At 35.6% G+C, this 17,550-nt stretch overlaps 1 protein-coding gene across 1 annotated transcript; it reads left to right on the forward strand.

The window, feature by feature from the left end:
• The first annotated feature begins 5,215 nt into the window (after positions 1-5,215).
• LOC149240927 (uncharacterized) lies at positions 5,216-6,230 on the forward strand. The gene is made up of 2 exons (XM_089370372.1): positions 5,216-5,828; positions 5,989-6,230. The coding sequence occupies exons 1-2, from the start codon at positions 5,216-5,218 to the stop codon at positions 6,228-6,230; spliced, it is 855 nt and encodes a 284-aa protein (XP_089226498.1).
• The last annotated feature ends 11,320 nt before the right edge of the window (positions 6,231-17,550 follow it).

Consider the following 17,550-nt stretch of genomic DNA (forward strand, 5'->3'; position numbering starts at 1 on the left):
GACTAAAGAAGGTAAAGGAAAAGGTTGATGTAAAGCAGTTTAAGTATACGCGGGTCCACTTAGTCAAAACAACGTATACACGTGTTTCCATAGAACAAAAAGAGTGTATACGTATACACGCACTACCACAAGAGGAAAAGCACGTACATGTTGGAAAACCAAGGTTTTGGTCTGAGGTATTTGATCCAAGGCATTTAGGTCCAAGGTATTGTTCTAAGGTATTTGGTCCGAGGCATTGACCCTCGGTATTTGATCCAAGGTATTGGTCCTAAGTGGTTTTGGTCCAAGGTATTGACAAAGGATGTAAGTATATAAGGAGGATAATATCAAAGGGCTAAGTGCACAAGTAATGAATATCTTATGAAGTGTTACATCAAAAGAAAATATGCATGTTACGGGTTTCTGATGCTTTGCTTGACTTGAACTAAGTATGCACCTAAGTGTTTCATTATGGATGAGATCTAATGATGGATCAAGATCATAATGACTTATCATTATGTGATATAATAATGGATAGGCTAGATCTAATTGCTAACACACGTTTTATCCTTTATATGTGATTATTTGGTTATGTCTGAAGTCTGGAATTACAACGAAGTTATAAGTAAGTATTTACATATTTGTATGCTGGTTCGCTTTGTTGAAGGTGTGTATACACGCTAGTTCGGCTCTTCCATGTAGCGTATGCAAATGAAAATCTTGATGTTCAAGGATGACAGATCTATCAGATCAGTGTTGTTGTTTTTCTGTTGCCTGTCAATGAAGTCTTCTTAGATCTGAATGTAAAACTAAATGTAGTGATATTTGATATTTGATAGATTGATTGTATAAGTGAGAAGAAGTGATCTCTATTGCTACCTTTGTAAAGCTCTGTAAGTTGATAGTAGATGTTCAGTATATTGTTAGTTGGTACAGACTTGATTCAAAAGTTTATGTTTGCAGTAGCTTTGGAGGTATACGCAGGTTTGATTAAAGGAAGTAGCATATACACGCATTTTGGGTTCAGCCAAGTAGCTTCTACAATCTCATACATGGTTTCTAAGGTTACAGCTTGTTCTAAATGATGATGCAGGTTTCTGGGTTTAACACAGTGTTCTGGTGACAGTGATCTGATTGTTTCATATTAACTGCATGTTGGTTGACGAAGTTTGAGTTTCTAAATTTCTAATGGGTTATTAATGAGATAAGGTCTTCATATGTCTGGATATCTCCCAGGAGCATCCAATCTGAAAATTCATGAAACGTGGTCCTTGGTGGAAGAGTGGAGTATTTTGTAGGCTGGCACCTATGTACTAGTAAAGATGTTGGCTAGTACAAGAGCTAGGGGGTTGTAGCTCCCTTCTAGTAGAAGCTAGAGAAAGAGAGAAGGTTGTAACCTTCTGCAGGTAGAAGCCTACGTGCTGGTATGAGTCTACATGAGTACAAGATTGTAAACAAATTTTCTTATTATTAAAAGAAGACAAAGACGACAGCAGCAGGTGGTTTTCACCCACATTGGGTTTCCACCTTAAATCTTGGTGTTCATGTGTGTTTCTTACGTGTGATGCTTTATTCTACTTTTACTGCATTGTCTAATAAATTACTGATGTACTGGTTTAAGATCAACACATGATGAATTGTTTATATCACAAGTTCTCTAGATATACGCTGGTTTCTCTAGTCACAGTTGCGTGTACACGCTAGTTCAATTCACTGAAGTAGCATATATAAATCTGTTCAAGAAATAAAATTATTGATATGATAATATTGATTCACCCCCCTCTCAGTATTGTTTCCAACAATTTGTATCAAAGCAGGTCCTTCAGAAGAAGCTTGATCGCTTGAAGGGAGATCCATCAAGATGAATAATCACTAAAGCATGGGATCCATCAGACCGCCAATCTCCGATGTGAGCAACTTTGTTTATTGGAAAATAAGAACCACAACCTATCTACAATCTCTTAGAACATATGTATGGCAAATTGTGGAAGGAGGATATACATTTCCAACATCAATTCCTACAAACGCGGCATGTAAAAAGCAATATGAAACCAGTGCCAAAGCTATCAATACTTTATTGGGAAGTTTGTCACAATCAAAGTTTGTCAAAGTCATGCAACTCAATTCAGCCAAAGAGATATGGGACAAAATCATTCAGAGCTATGAAGGAGACTCTCAGGTAAAACGTGCTAAGCTTCAAACTCTCAGAATTCAGTATGAAACTCTTAAGATGAATAGTAATGAGAGTATAGCTGGTTATTTCTTACGTATAGATGAGGTCGTTAATTGTATGAAGAATTTGGGTGAAGAAATAAAGTTACCTTAGTTGAGAAAATTTTGAGATCCATGTCTGCTAAATTTGAATCAAAAGTCTCTGCCATAGAAGAAAAATAGGATCTGCAAAATATCACTATGACTCAACTTCACAGAATCCTAACTGCTTCTAAGATGAGAAAAGGAGGTCCATCAGATATGAGAGAAGCCACATTTAAAGCTTCAACAAAAGGAAAAGAAAAGGAAGAACACAATGAATCAGACACATTTCAAAAGAAGATAAGGTAAATTTTGTCAAGAAGCTTCAACGGGGTTCTGGAAGGTTTAGAGGTAAGCTCCCTTTCAAATGCTTTGCTTGTGGCAGGGTCGGTCATTATGCTGCCAAATGTCCTCATAAAGATAAAAATGAAAAAGGAAAGGAATATGCAAAAGGGAATAGGAAATAATTTGTGAATAAAAGGAGTTACTATACTCATACAGATAGCGATGGTTTATCTAATAGTGATGAAGATGAAACTGGACAAGATTACAGACTTCTCATGGCTTATGATAGCAATGATTTTTGGGATAGTCTAGAAGAGGATAGTGATGGTTTATCTAATAGTGATGATTATAGACTTCTCATGGCTTACAACGATGATAATTTTTGGGATGCTTTAGAAGAGGAAAACTTTCATGAAGAAATCTCTAAACTCAAAATATGTTTAGAAGAAAAGAATATGATCATAGATACCTTGAAATACCAACTTGCTAAAAAAGAAAAACAAAATGACAAACTAGAATGTGAAATTATGGGTCTAAGAAAAGATCCTAAGAAAAAAAAATATCTCAATATTAAATTTACTAAAGGATCAAAAACTTTAAATGAATTATCAAAGTTCAGCGTTCTCCTGTGATAAAGAGAGGCCTTGGATATACTGAAGAAGCATCTCAAACACAGAAGCCGTCAACCTCCACCAAAAGCTATCTTGATGCAGCAAAGACCAGTGAACAGTATGACAATCGTCAACAAAGGTATAAAGCTGATCACCAAGTGAATCATAATAAATTTTCTCCAAGGATGAATATCAATAGAAGCCACAACCAACCTCAAACAAATCAAACTCAATTTGCTCCAAAGATGAATATCAATAGAAACTATAATCAAGAGGTAAATAGATTCGATAGTCATAGAAACTTCTTTAATGGGCAATGTTTTTCATGTCATAATTTTGGGCACAAAGTTGCTCAGTATGTTGCTTACAAAACCATCATGACTAGAGAAGCACAAAGTCAAAGGAATGTAACAGGGATGAAGATAAGTACCTATAATAACTTTTCTCCTCTTGAAAATGAAATAGAATGCTCAATCTATAACAACTTTGGTCATGAAGAATCTGAATGCAGGAAAAAATTTTGGAAAACACCTCAAAACAAGCAAACACCATTAAATCCCAAGATATGGAAAAGGAAAGAATCTCAAATAGAAAGATGTGGTATAGCCTTGTATGTAAAAGGACAAGAAAATAAGTGGGACAATGACAGTGGATGCTCCAAACACATCACAGGTGACAAAGAGAAACTTCACTCATATAATGCTTTAGAAAAGGAAAAGAATGTCTCATTTGGAAATGACACTCTAGCTGTCATAAAAGGTAAAGGTTTTTTGTTTTCTTGAAAGAAAAGGTTAAATCTGGAAATGTTATGTATGTAGATGGTTTAGAGCATAACCCGTTGAGTGCTAGTCAAATGTGTGATCAAGGAAATGAAATGGTGTTTCAATCAAACGGATGTGTTGTTCGTGAGCTTGATATAGGAGAGATCGTGATCAAAGATACAAGAACTCCAAACAACTTAAGATCGTGATCAAAGATACAAGAACTCCAAACAACTTATACATACTCGAAGGAGGACAAAAACCGTTCTATCTAGGTAAAAATGATGAAAACTAGTTGTGGCATGGAAGATTGGGACATCTAAGCTTTTCTCAAATAAGAAAAGCATGCAGATTCAAGGTTGTTCCTGATCTTCCAGATATCAGCATCCCTGAAAATACAATATGCAAACCATGTCAAATTGGTAAGCAAACCAGAGTTCACTTCATGGAAAAAGAAGGGTCAGCTAGTAAGCCTTTGGTTGAGAGAGGGTCAGAATGATTAAAATTATAGATGGAAATAGGGCTAAGAGCTTAAGAGTACTAGAAACTAGGGATTCTTTGAACTTTTTTCCAACTGTAAACAAATAAAGGATTTGTAAGAGAGATTCATTCAAATAAAAAAATTTAAAAGCTGAAATTAACCAAGCATCCAAAACTAAATTTGAAAACAAATACAAAAAAATTGAAAGTTAAAAATAAACATTTATCCAAAACTAAATTTAAGAACAAATATTTCATTTGTCATTAAAATGACTAATTGTATTTGTATTTGTGCTAACACTTCTATATATTGTTATATTATTAGACTAAATTCTTAATAAAATTGTAAACACTTAAACATAATATTTATTTGATAATCTATAACATAAAATTTCCAGGTAAGTAATAATGTAAAACTTAATAAAACCTTATTTTTTCCATATATTTCTGAAAAAAATATAGGAGAGATAATTAAGATAGGCCAGGGACTCAGCATATAACCTAGTGCGCTTATCTAATTACCCCCAATCATCCACTACGTGTATAGATCATGTTTGGGTCATTCTGCCTTATTTTGACACCACTGGTCGGGGGTGCGTGCATTCCGATTTAGTTTGACCTTTTTTTTCTTCCTAATTAATACCATCTAAATACGCACAGTAGATTTGAACTGGTCGGAATACCTTAACCTCTCACCCATTCACCGTGAATCTAAAGCCGGGTGGGCAGTTTGAATCATATTTAACTACATTTTTTTTAATTAATGTCACCCATCGGACGATTGCGAATTACAGAAAATCTGTTCGGCAAGCGTTGAATTATCTAGGCTCTTTTCTCTGCACAAAAATGACTCATTCTCCACGCTCATCATCTTTTGAGTATGCTGATGCAAAAACTGTTGTTTACGATTCTTGCAGCGACGGACCTTCACAATCTAAATCTGAAGTACGACTTTTGGAATGTGGCTGTTGCTGTGACGAGTTTCCATCTGAAAATATAGTACAGTGCAGAAGACGACATGTAATTTGTTTTGGATGCGTACAGCGGCAGGTAGAGGAAATCCTATATGGAAATTATAAAGCAAGAGGGTGTCTGCGTTGCATGAATATGGATGGCCTCAAAAAGCCAATTCCTTTCTGTGAGATTCGCAGGGCTGTTCCGAATGATCTGATCGAAAGATATGAATCCCGCCAAGCCCAAGATGCTATAATTCATGCCAAACTGGAAAACCTGGTTTATTGTCCATTTTGCGGCATTCCATGTGAAGTGGACAAGTTTGTACAAGTTATGGAATGTCCAAACCCAAATTGTTTGAAGTCTTCATGCATCCAGTGCAAGGAGCCGAGTCACCTGCCATTACTGTGCGAAGAGAATGAAAATATATCTGAGACTGCTCATCGTAGAAAAGTGGAAGAGAAGATGACAAAGGCCATTGTAAGAGAGGATGACAAAGGCCATTGTAAGAGAATGTAAAACTTGCAAGGCTGAGATGGTAAAGACGGATGGATGCAATAGTCTAAAGTGTGGTAGGTGTAGAACCCTAATGTGTTACCTTTGCCGAAAGACCTTTACGTCCGAATATGAACACTTTTGCCAACATTCTGAAATGCGAAAACCAGGGAAACCCTGCAAAATATGCAACATTACGTGTACTTTGTGGGGAGATGAGATAGAAGATAACGTGGCACTGGATGCTAAGGAGGAAGCATTGAAAGAATTGGGTGGCAAAGAACCCAGCTTGCTCGAACAGAATATCGGACCTACTCTGGTAAAGCAATCCACTCCTGCGAGGGGCCAGAATACACGTCGGCGCGCTAGAGGTGTTGATCTCCTTGTACAGCATAGACGTTTAGCAGTGTAGAAGTTGAGAAAAATGATGAAAGTGAACGAGACGGTTGTATTTGTGGACGACCACCAATAATAAGGAGTTATTGACTGTTAAATTTCGTTAATGAATTATTGGATTAAAATATAAGTGGGTTATAGGATTGTGAACCATTTTTATGTTATAGTCACATAAGAAGTTATATTTACTATTTGACAATATTTATTAATGGATATGTAATCACCCATATTGATATTATACGTTAATGAGTAAATATTTGAGGTTGTTCATGGCTGGAACAATCACTTTGTCGTTGCTTGAGTCATTCCTCACCTTCTTTAAATAAAACAACATTGAGTTTAACCAAACAAAATATGAACGGTTAATATTGTCTTTTAACATTGTAGAAAAGGAGAGAAAATACACTCCTAGTTGATAACCCAAAAAGATATATATTGTTGTTTTTCTCTATCATAAGGAAAGCTTTTCGTTCATATACAAGAATGTCACCGTTGGAACCAAAATCCCAAGGTGGTGTAATTACTATAATAAAAATATTTCAAATATTATATTATCCACATGAGAAAGAGAATATATATATATATATAAGAGTTATTCATCTTTAACATTAAAGATAAGTTGAAATTGAAATGGCCAGAAGATATTATTTTTTAATCTATGGGTACTACCATGTATTCCAGAATTAGAAAGATAATCCTAGTAGGCTCTGAATGTTAAGTAACTAATAGACCATCTTTTTTAGGCAATTGCTGAGTTTAATTTTCTTTAGGTTTCAATCCAGAAATAATTGATTAAGGTGTGACTTAGGACTTTCACTTTGGGTGAGTCATATAATTCGCTATTTGAATTCCTCATTTCTCTTTAGCTTTTCATTACATCATTGGCAGCAAGCTTTCATACATCTCACAAAGGTGCCTTAGTTCCATACAATCAAGCTTTCATACATCTCACAAAGCTGCCTTAGTTCCATACAATCATGGCCTTGCTTCTAAAAAGTGCCCATAACCCCAAATGGTTTACTTGCATTTACCACAAATTTCATAGTGCTATCACCTCTCCTTTTATTGAAATCACCCTTTTAATTCATATATAACATTGCATTTGCAAATGGGTGCATAGGAAGTAGGGAGATATAAGAGTTGTTTTCATTTACTTGAAAAAGTACTCACTCCTAGAGGTTTAGCCTAAGGTTATTCCCACAATCATTCGTTTTAGGCATCAACTATTTAATTTGATGCAAGTGGAGCTCAAAATAAAAACTTATAAGAAACCTAAAGGCTAATGTGCTAGATTTATAGATATAAATTTTTAGAAACATAAGTGTTACCCCACAAATGTGCAAATTTAACCACATCAACAACTTAGTAAAGCCAATCACATATGATGCTTTTGTTTTACGATATTGACAATCATTAAAGTACAACCCAAATGTTACTAATGTCATTTATATCTACATCCTTTCTCTTTAAAAAAAAATCAATTTGTTTACCCTAAAAAAATTCAATCAACTTTATCTTTTTAACGTTAGTTCTCCTCGAATCTAAGGTTGTCATGAATATGAAACATACGTTTTTCTTACCAAAAGGTTATAGATTTTTTTATGGATCATGATAAAGTTTTAAAGTGATTATGATTTGTTACTCTTAGTGAAGTATCAAATATATCAACTATCTAGAAATCATAGGATGCAAAATGATAAGAATTAATTAGAGGAAAGTGATATTTACTTCTTTATACTAAAAAATTTAATTTTCTTAACAAGGCATTATTCTTTCATAAGTATCTATGAAAAATAGTTTACTAAAAAAGATAAAACAATCACCACTTAGGGTATATATAACTCTTCTAAGCAATCAATCTTTACTTAAAACAATTTCATGAGTGATTTCTTTAAACTCCTCCCAAGTCTAAAATGAGAATGGGATAGTATTAGAATTAGTATTAAAAAATCACTGATCAAATTCTCTTAGGCATTTAGAATAATTCAATTTAGAAATATTCTTATGTGGACAAAAATTAAGATCTTTGTACGTAATTAGTTAATTGTGGAAGAAGGATAATTATTTTAATATAGCACTACTTATTCACACCCTATCCTTCCTTTCATATTTCTTTCGTATGGTTTAAATAGGATATTTCAAAGAAAAAATCCTTTCCAACAAGGGTAAGTTTCTCATCTTGCAAATCTACTAAAGGAATAGGAAAAACTAAAAAACCAATAAGTCCACTAGAAATAAAAGATAAAGTAAGAAAAGTAATTAGAAAAATAAATTTAAACCTAAATCTAGTAGCTATGAATCAAGAAAGGTCCCAAACTAATATGAACCCAAGAAAACATCTTTTAGGAACAAAGATACAATATTTTCCTTTACATCATAACTCAAATTTTGTGATTATTAAAATTCAAAATTAACAATATTTTTCCATCAAAAGAAAAGATAACTACAAGCTCCTTATATTTATTTCAAATTTATTTAGACAAGATAAACCATTTTTTTTAAGCTTGATGGGACTACATCTTTATCATGTCCAATATATCACCCCGATCCAGGGGGAGAATTGAACCAATGACTTCACATAAAGGAGTGCCTTAACAAAGCCCCAAATCACCGTCTATGCAAGACCCCATGGGCCAAAACAACCCAAACTTTATTTGCAACAAATTTAACAAATTGTTTAAAATATCTTACAGTTTAACATCTTTATGAAAAGTAGACATTTTCAAAAATTTATCACCAAAAGGTTTAATATTATTAATTAATTCGAAAAGTGAGTTTGAAATATAAAATCAATTTAATATAACCCATGACAATATTATCATCCCTCTAAAACTATATTAAATAACCTTAATTATATATGCACTTGCTTGTATCAAAGCTAAATTTATTGAAAAAATATCGAAATTAAAGAAACCAACAAAAATTAGCCAACTCAAATAAACTCATCCCCACTAAAAAAACTAGAAAGAAAAATATAATGAATATCATTATAGTGAGCCTATACTAAAACATGTTGCATGAAAAGAAGCTGAGAAAATGTTCAAAAGAAGAGAATCCATGTGCATGACTCCAAACGGAATAAATAATTTCAATACATTGAAAGGTATTGGAGTAGTCTTAATAAAATATGGAAAAAAAAATCAATACACAAACTTTTACTAGTTGTGTATAGGACAGTAGAATCAAAACTCAAAGGAAATCTAATTAAGAGAAAACTTTCTAATTAGAATGAAACATCAAATTAGAAATCTCTAAGTGTTAATTATTATCTAATATTTTGTACTGATTTAAAAGGAGTTGCACTAACTCTTTATTTTGTAAACTGATATTCTGTCCATTAAAAGTACTAATAGTGAATAGAAATCTAATTCAAATACGTAGAGAAACAAGCACGATAGTGTGACAATTAAAAATTTCCCTTTTATCAAGATATTTTGTACAATTTTTTTGGGAATTATTTAGCATGTTAAATTTTAACTTCTTTCTCTCTCATCCATGAAATTCCTTTATTGTTCAACTAAAAAGTTATTTTTATAAAAAATAAGAAAGAGCAAAGATAAACTCGATTGGAAGGAAACACACATGGATTCGCCTAAGTAATTCAATGATGGAAAATCAAGACAATAAGAACAAAAGTGGAGTCTGTGAAAACAATTAAGAAACAAAATTAACCAATCTAATCTACTCTACTTCTATCATATTTTATATTGACTAAAAATAAACTAGGTAAAATCAAAATACCAATGCAATCATTCATATAACTCCAAACATTTTTTGAAAATATTTCTTCAACCATATTTTAATTCTATCATAGTATCTATAATGACTGATGTATCATTGTTGGGAGACATTTCCAAATGAGTAACATATCTTATGAAAATTGTGTATAGAATTGGTTTGAAAATATCCTCAATGTCCTGTGTTTCCCCACTGGTCGAGTTAGTAGAGGACAAATTGTGACGTAGCTCGGGTCACCCAACATGGGCATGTTGGCCTCTCCCTTAGAGAGGACAATGCCATTGGCAGGGCATCATGAAATTGAAAAAGTTTTATGACCAAATATAGGAAGATTCCACAGAGAGTCCTTTGTTTATCATGTAAAAAATGAAACAATGCCCAATACCACAAAGCCACTGTGTGAAAGAATATGAACCACCAAACTGACACCACAACTAGAGAACTAAGATGGTTAAGAGTTAACCCAGACCAGAGAGCGAAGGAGAGAAACCCCCATATACAACCACGAAGCTTGACGCAAACATAGAATGTGACCCCAATTACAGAAGAGGAAAATATTGCTTCCTTCGAACCAAAAAGAAGGCCCAAGCCAATAACACAATTTACCATAAACCAAAATAATACCCACTCACCTGTGAAGACCAAAAATATCCCTCATGTATGAGGGTGGAGCCAAAAGATGCCGCAAGTGCGAAGAGGGCATATAGCCAGCAAAGGCATGGAAACTATACCAAAATGTGATTGTTTGGGTGCCTGGATCCCAGGGGAAAACTAGGAGACAGAACCCAACCCACACTCGAAAATTGAAATTGTCATCTGCACTCCTCAACCAAGGCCAAAAACCTAGTGAGGTAACATGAACCTAGACCTGAACACCTTCACTCTCCTTCTGACCCAAATTCACTACCGAGACTACCAAACTAAAGCGGACCACTTCCCAAACTCTGAATTCAACCACATATTGTGTGAAGAAAATCATTGCATAAAGGGAATGAATGCAGATACAACACATGAGGTGGAATTAATACAAATGTGGAGGAGGAGCAGGCCCTGATGGCCTCGCACGTGACACCTGTATGTCTACTTGATCACCACCAATCGGAGAAGGAGAGTCTGCTTCGAGAAGGTCTTGGAGAGCCTGAGATTCACCAGGATCTAAATCATCAGCGATTTAGGTAACATGCCATGGAATGGAAAATACTTTGTACTGGGTCATCACTCCTCGGTTAGCCAACCAATAAACCACTTTATTTCTAGCCCAGATGACATTGCCTGTAGTGGCGTATTTAAATCTTTCCAATATATGTTTCATTCTTACTAGTTAGGCCTCAAGATGCCAACTTTTTGAAATTTTGAAGATGGGAGGTCCATCAATGATCTTCTGAGTCATCTAGACCACCATTTTGGATTCCCAAACTATATGGATCCTTGAGAAATTATGTTGCATGACTAAGGTGAGGCCCTTCTCCAAAGCATTAAGTTCAACTCCATTATTAGTGGTGTATCCACATGTTGAAGCCCCGAAAATCGGGTCGACAACAATGGGGATACCCACCCGGTCTGGAACTTGGTTGGCAGCTCCTTGTCCGTTTGGTATAGCGGGTCCGACTAGGGATAATGGGACCAGTTTCCCAATCTATGGGGTGTGTGTGTGTGTGTAGAGTTGGATGGTGCTGATCTAGAAGTATTTTAAGCTAATTTAATTTGAACTTCTAAACTGACTCTATGCTATTGTAATCTAATAAAAGCAACACATCTAATCTACGCTAACCCGGGGTGTATTTCTTCTATTATGCGATCTAAAGAGATTTCGAACAATAACTGGTAATAAAGATCATTCAGCTATCATAAGAATAGAAATCAATTAAGATAAACCATTCTGCATAAAAAGTTAGGCAAAACAGTTGTGAACAGCATATCGCATAATAAGTTATTCATATGTCAAGCACCAATAAATGACTCCACCGTACAGAAGTGCCAAATGGTAACCCACACATTCATACATTAACATATAAACAACTAAAACTGCATATCACTCTAAGAATATAAGCAGAAATTGGTCAAGAGATAAAAGTACCATTTATGACTGATTTCACTCATAAACTTCAAGCAATAACGATTTATCTCTACTTGTTCTAATATCTACTAAGAGTACAGAAGTGCAACATCAGTAGCATACATTAAATGCAAACGTTGATAAATCTTGATCCATCCATTCATCAAAAACCCCCTCCGAGGGTGCAAAAGTGCATGTTCTGAGGACAAGTTTTTTGACAGATTTCTGGACCCTTCTCTAAATGCCTGAGAAGGGTTTAAATACTGCTAACTAATTAATCTTAATTACATAAATTTAGGGCACGGTTTCAAATGACCGCCCTTCTACTAAAGCAAATTTATTTCTAAATATTAAATCTAATTTCTAACCGTTTCTGTATTTGCTCCTTAGTGCCGTAAGCAATGCAACATTCGCCTAGGAAGAGTCGGCTGGTTGTCTTCTTCTTTCGTTTGAGTTACGAAAATAGAAACAACAAGCGCTGGCACCGCTTTCTGACAAACTAGAAGATATTTTCCTCTGACTCGGTGTATTTGTTGTGTGTATACTTGGTATAACCCAGATTTCTTTCAAACTGATTGTGCTGTTGCTATTTCGGTCTCTGGCCGTGCGAATGACTCAATGAGTTAGGGATTTCGTTGCCTGAACAATTTTCTGTATTGAAAACTGCTTCCGTTCTTTGTTTCAAGCTTTTCTGGTGCGTTTTCCCTCTTTAGCGTTTTTCTTTTTGCTTTACCCAGTCTAAGCTTCAGGATCTTTTGTGAACATGCTGCTTTTGTGCGCCTTTGACTCTGAGTCTTGGATAGTCTATTTCCATCAGTCTCTGTTGAGTGATACTCTGGAATTCGCGGTCCTACTGTATGCAGCATCCATTTACGAAGGCATCTCCTCTCTATTCTCTGAGTATTGGCGCTTTCCCCTTCTCCTTAGATGTTTCCTGCATATTGATTTATATTAGTTGCTGCCTTACAGTTTACGCAAAGGAAAAGAGAAACGACGAAAAGATTGACATGAAAGCTTTAAGTTCTAATGGATGCATAATCATGACACTCATAATGACTTGACTCTTCAAAAAATGCAACACAATCATTCTCGGATACTTTGGCGTACAATCATTAATTTCCCTTAAGGTGCGCGCTCAATTTTGGGTTTACAGACTATGTCGAGGAAATTTTGCGATGAGTGGTTTCTGCGATTCGCATCGCAGTATCGAGGATTGCGATGTCAAGGAGTGTCATTGCAGGAATTGATAGTCTCATTCATTGCAGATCGCAAATCGCAGGATCGCAGATCTCAAGATCGCAGATCGCAAGATCGTGTTTTATCATTCAATCACTGTGTGTTGCTTATGCGATGTTGCGATATGCGATGTCGCATATCGGCCGTCGGCGATTCCTTAAGTTTCTCATTTAAGGCCGCTTTCAATATATGCGATGTGATGAATTTCGCGTCGCTTCTTCGCAGCTTATTTACGCGCATAGGAAATGCTTCACTCTCTCTTCGCGATGCGATATAGCTTTAGGGAGTAAAAATACAAAAATTTTGATAAAAATATTTTTTGGATTTTTTGTTAAGGGTCCCCCTTTGCTTGGTGTTATTGCTAATATAAAATAAAGAGGGGGGTTGTTGGTGACCACAACAATGGCGATTCACTGTGAAGAACCAGTTATCTCTGCTTTTCTATTGAATTTCCACTTCCGAAAATAAAAAAATTTCGTATGTCTAAATTTTGTTATGGACAGATAGAGTACATTACCCCTTATCCTGTCAATGATACTTTGTCTCAACCTTTTCATATTCCAATTGTTTGCTTCCTCGGGCTTAGTTCCTGTTATTCGCACCAGACATTACTTGGTCTTTTAAAGATAAAATAAGGTCTTCTCTGCGTACTGGCTTTTAAAATATGCTCATTTGTCGTAGGTAGAGCCTCTGCTACCCGCAAGCGTCCATAGCCTCGACAGGGTTACCTGCTATCCAGCAATGATCCTTTATCCTGCTTGAGGTTATTTATAACATTTCAGAGAAAAACCTTTTTGACACTTTTTCCTTTTTTATTCTCTAAAGAACAATGTCTTGGTTTGGTGGCCAAATTATGACACAGTCATTCACTTGATTTACACTTTTGCTGAACAAGCTGGCTCGTGATGAGACCCCTTGTCTTTTGATTGCAATAATCTTGAGTCGTTGCCCTGTTTTGGTAGACAGTGTTTGGCAAAGTCAGCAAGTTATAATATCTGTGATCATGATAAGCCGGCTTGTGATGAGACCTCTTATTCTTTGAGATATAGTGTTTTCTCGGATTGTTCCTCTGAATGTTGCGATTTCCTTTAGCAAGGAGGAAGTCATTGTTTTTCCTTAAGAAAGCTCTGGATGACAATAATAGAGTTTGAAAACAGCAGCTTTACAGAGAATATTTATTTTATTATTGATACCTTTCATTGTGCTGATATAAAACAATTTTTTACCAAAGGTTGCTTTCATCAAAGTTTTTTGAGGTTGAAACTAACATCATATTTAGGCTAAAGTTAACTCTATTTGTCAATAATAAAAATTAGATTTTTCGAAAAGTTTTGCTACTTGTACAAGCGAAATCAAAATCTGATAGAGGATTGGTGTGCTCTTTCATGAATCCTTTTAGTGACCAACTACAACTGGTTTTATTTATAAGAAAGAGAAAAACAAATAAAAACTAAAACTATCTTACAAAAATAGAAGAATGATCTTCTATGGAAAATATATTTTAAGAATTTGTCCATTAACATGCAAAGAATCTCTTCTACCTGCCAAATCCTGCAACACAAACGTCGATGGGCCTATGACTTCTACAATCTGAAAAGGACCAAGCCACAGCTTCTGAAATTTCGTATGTTTGCCCTTTTCCTCATGAGCCTTATCCCATTTCAAAACTAAATCTCCCATCTGAAAGTTTTTTCTGGTCATTATGCTTGAGTCAAAAGAGGATTTTACTAGCGCCTGGTGATGAGCATGGGTTTTCTTAGCTTGTTCTCGTTGTTCTTCTAATTTGATTATTTCCATTTGTCTCAGTTGTAAGGAGGAAGTAGATACTTCATCGATGTATTGTACTAAAGACAAAGAGGGAATGACTAAGTGAGTTGGAAGAACCACTTCTTTCCCATAAACTAAATTAAAGGGAGAAGTGTCGATTGAAGCTTTCTTCGTAATTCTATCTGCCCATAAAGCATTTACTAGTGCTTTGTGCCAATTCTTTTGGTTTTGGTCGACTATTCTTTTAATAATCCTGATTAGGTTCTTGTTTGTTGATTCAGCCAATCCATTACCTTGTGGATAGTAGTTGGCAGAATATTTCAGTTTGAACCCTCTTTTAAGTGCAAACTTAGTCATTGTATTTCCAGAAAAGTATGAGGCATTATCAAATATTAAGGCCGTTGGCAATCCAAACCTAGTGATTATAAATTGATCTATGAATTCAATAATGTTTTCAGAATTAGCTGTCTTGAGAGGAACTGCTTCTACCCATTTAGTAAAATAATCAGTTGCCGTGAGGATATACTTATGCTGCTTAGAAGAGTGAGGAACGATCTCACCTATTATGTCCAAGCCCCATTGACTGAATGGTTGCTCGATGTTAACCGGCTGTAGTGGCATGGACGATTTCTTTTGTTTCCCTGCAGCAGTCTGGCAGACTTGGCATTTCCTTACGTAATTGTATGAGTCTTTGAACAGCGTGGGCCAATAATATCCTGCACGTAATAGTTTATGTGCAGTAGCGTCTCCAGCATAGTGTCCACCTGCTGGTCCGTCGTGGAGTTCCTGTAAAACCTTTTCGGCTTCAATTTTCTAAAGACACCTAAGAAGCACAGAATCGTAATTCCTTTTAAACAGAACATCATTTATGAGCTGATATTGTTTAGCTTTCAATCTCAGAGCTCTTTTCTTGGTGTGATCCAGGTGTGATGGAGCATACCCGTTCTTAAGATAATAAATGGTGTCAGTATATAATGATTCTACGTCGTTTAGGCTTACCTCATACGTATGTACCTCTTCAGATGAGTTCTCAGGAATTTGCGATGCTCCAGCTAACATCTTGCAAAAGCCTTGACCTCTTACGATGTTTGCTGGCTTGATCTCAAGATCATATTCTTGTAAAGCGATAATCCACTTTGCTCTCTTTTCGCCCACATCCTTCTGTATCAGAAGGTTTCTTACCGCCGGAAACGGTACTACGACTTTGGTATGGGCTTTAAGTAAGAAAGGTCTGAAATACTTGATCGCTTTGAAAACAGCATATGCCTGTTTCTCCACGTCTGAATAATTGAGTTCAGCACCTTGTAAGTTCGAGCTAAAAAATGCGATTGGAGCTTCCGCCTTCTCTTGATTTGCTTGAGTTAGAATCGCGGCATAAGATTTCTCTGAGGCAAATGTGTATAAGATAAAAGATTCTAAAAAATTTGGGGTCACTAAAGATGGAGCGTTAATGATGGCTTGTTTAATCAAGTTGGATGCTTCATGCTCGTCTTGACCCCATTTAAAATTTGAATTCTTTTTTCTCATATTTTGCAAAGGAGAAACAATACGTGAAAAATCTGGGACAAATCTCTTTACAAAATTGATTTGACCAAGGAAAGATTGCACGGCTTTTTTGTTATGAGGCATGGATATTTCGGAAATTTCTTCGATTCTGTCAGGTTCAATGTGAATACCAGATTTTGACACTATGAATCCTAGCAATTTCTCTTCACTTAATGCGAGAAAAGATTTCTTTGGGTTAAGTGAAATCCCATACCTTAAACATCGTTGAAAGATTTGTTTCAAGTCTTTGCGATGGTCGCTTCGCTTCTTGGAGTACACTGTTATATCATCCAGGTAAATCACTACAGATTTATTGACTAAACCTTTAAATGCGATGTCCATGGCTCTCTGAAAGGTAGCGCCGGCATTGATCAGACCAAATGGCATCTTCCGATATGCGTATGTGCCCCACTTAGTTCGGAATGTGGTTTTTAACTGATCATCGGGGTGTACCAGCACTTGATTGTATCCTGAAAAACCATCCAAAAAAGACATTAATTCTGAGCCTCCTACTGCCTGTAATATTTGCTCCATAGGTGGGAGGGGAAAATTGTCTTTTTGACAGGCTTTGTTGAGATTCCGGAAATCAATACAGATTCTAATATCTCCGTTTTTCTTTCTAACGGGCACCATATTGGATACCCATTTGGAATGTCTGACGGGGAAAATTATTCTGGCTCTCAACAACTTATTTAGCTCAGTTTTTATCTGATTTTCTAAATTGGGGTGGATTTTTCTAAGTTTCTGCTGGACAGGTTTTTCGTTGTCAATCATAGGGATAGTGTGTTGAATGATAGAGGTGTCGTATGTCTTCAGCTCATCGTAATTCCAGGAAAAAACGTTTTTGTATTGTCTTAGAAGACGGATATATGCTAATTTTTCTTCAGGAGCTAGGCCATGGCCTAGATTAATGTTTTGCGGCTTCTCATCGGCTCCTAGGTTCACTAATTCATAGTTCAGAGTCGAAATGTAAAGTTTAGAATTGGTAGACTTT

This window comes from Pinus tabuliformis, chromosome 8, assembly GCF_031772625.1.
Source record: "Pinus tabuliformis cultivar Carrire ecotype Pingquan chromosome 8, CPIR1, whole genome shotgun sequence".
Classification (NCBI taxonomy): domain Eukaryota; kingdom Viridiplantae; phylum Streptophyta; class Pinopsida; order Pinales; family Pinaceae; genus Pinus; species Pinus tabuliformis.

Excerpts from the sequence above, each read along its gene's own strand:
- LOC149240927 (XM_089370372.1), top strand. The coding sequence starts at position 5,216 with ATGACTCATTCTCCACGCTCATCATCTTTTGAGTATGCTGATGCAAAA. Across the intron at positions 5,829-5,988 it reads AGAGGATGACAAAGGCCATT|GGAAACCCTGCAAAATATGC; the intron begins GTAAGAGAATGT and ends TGCGAAAACCAG.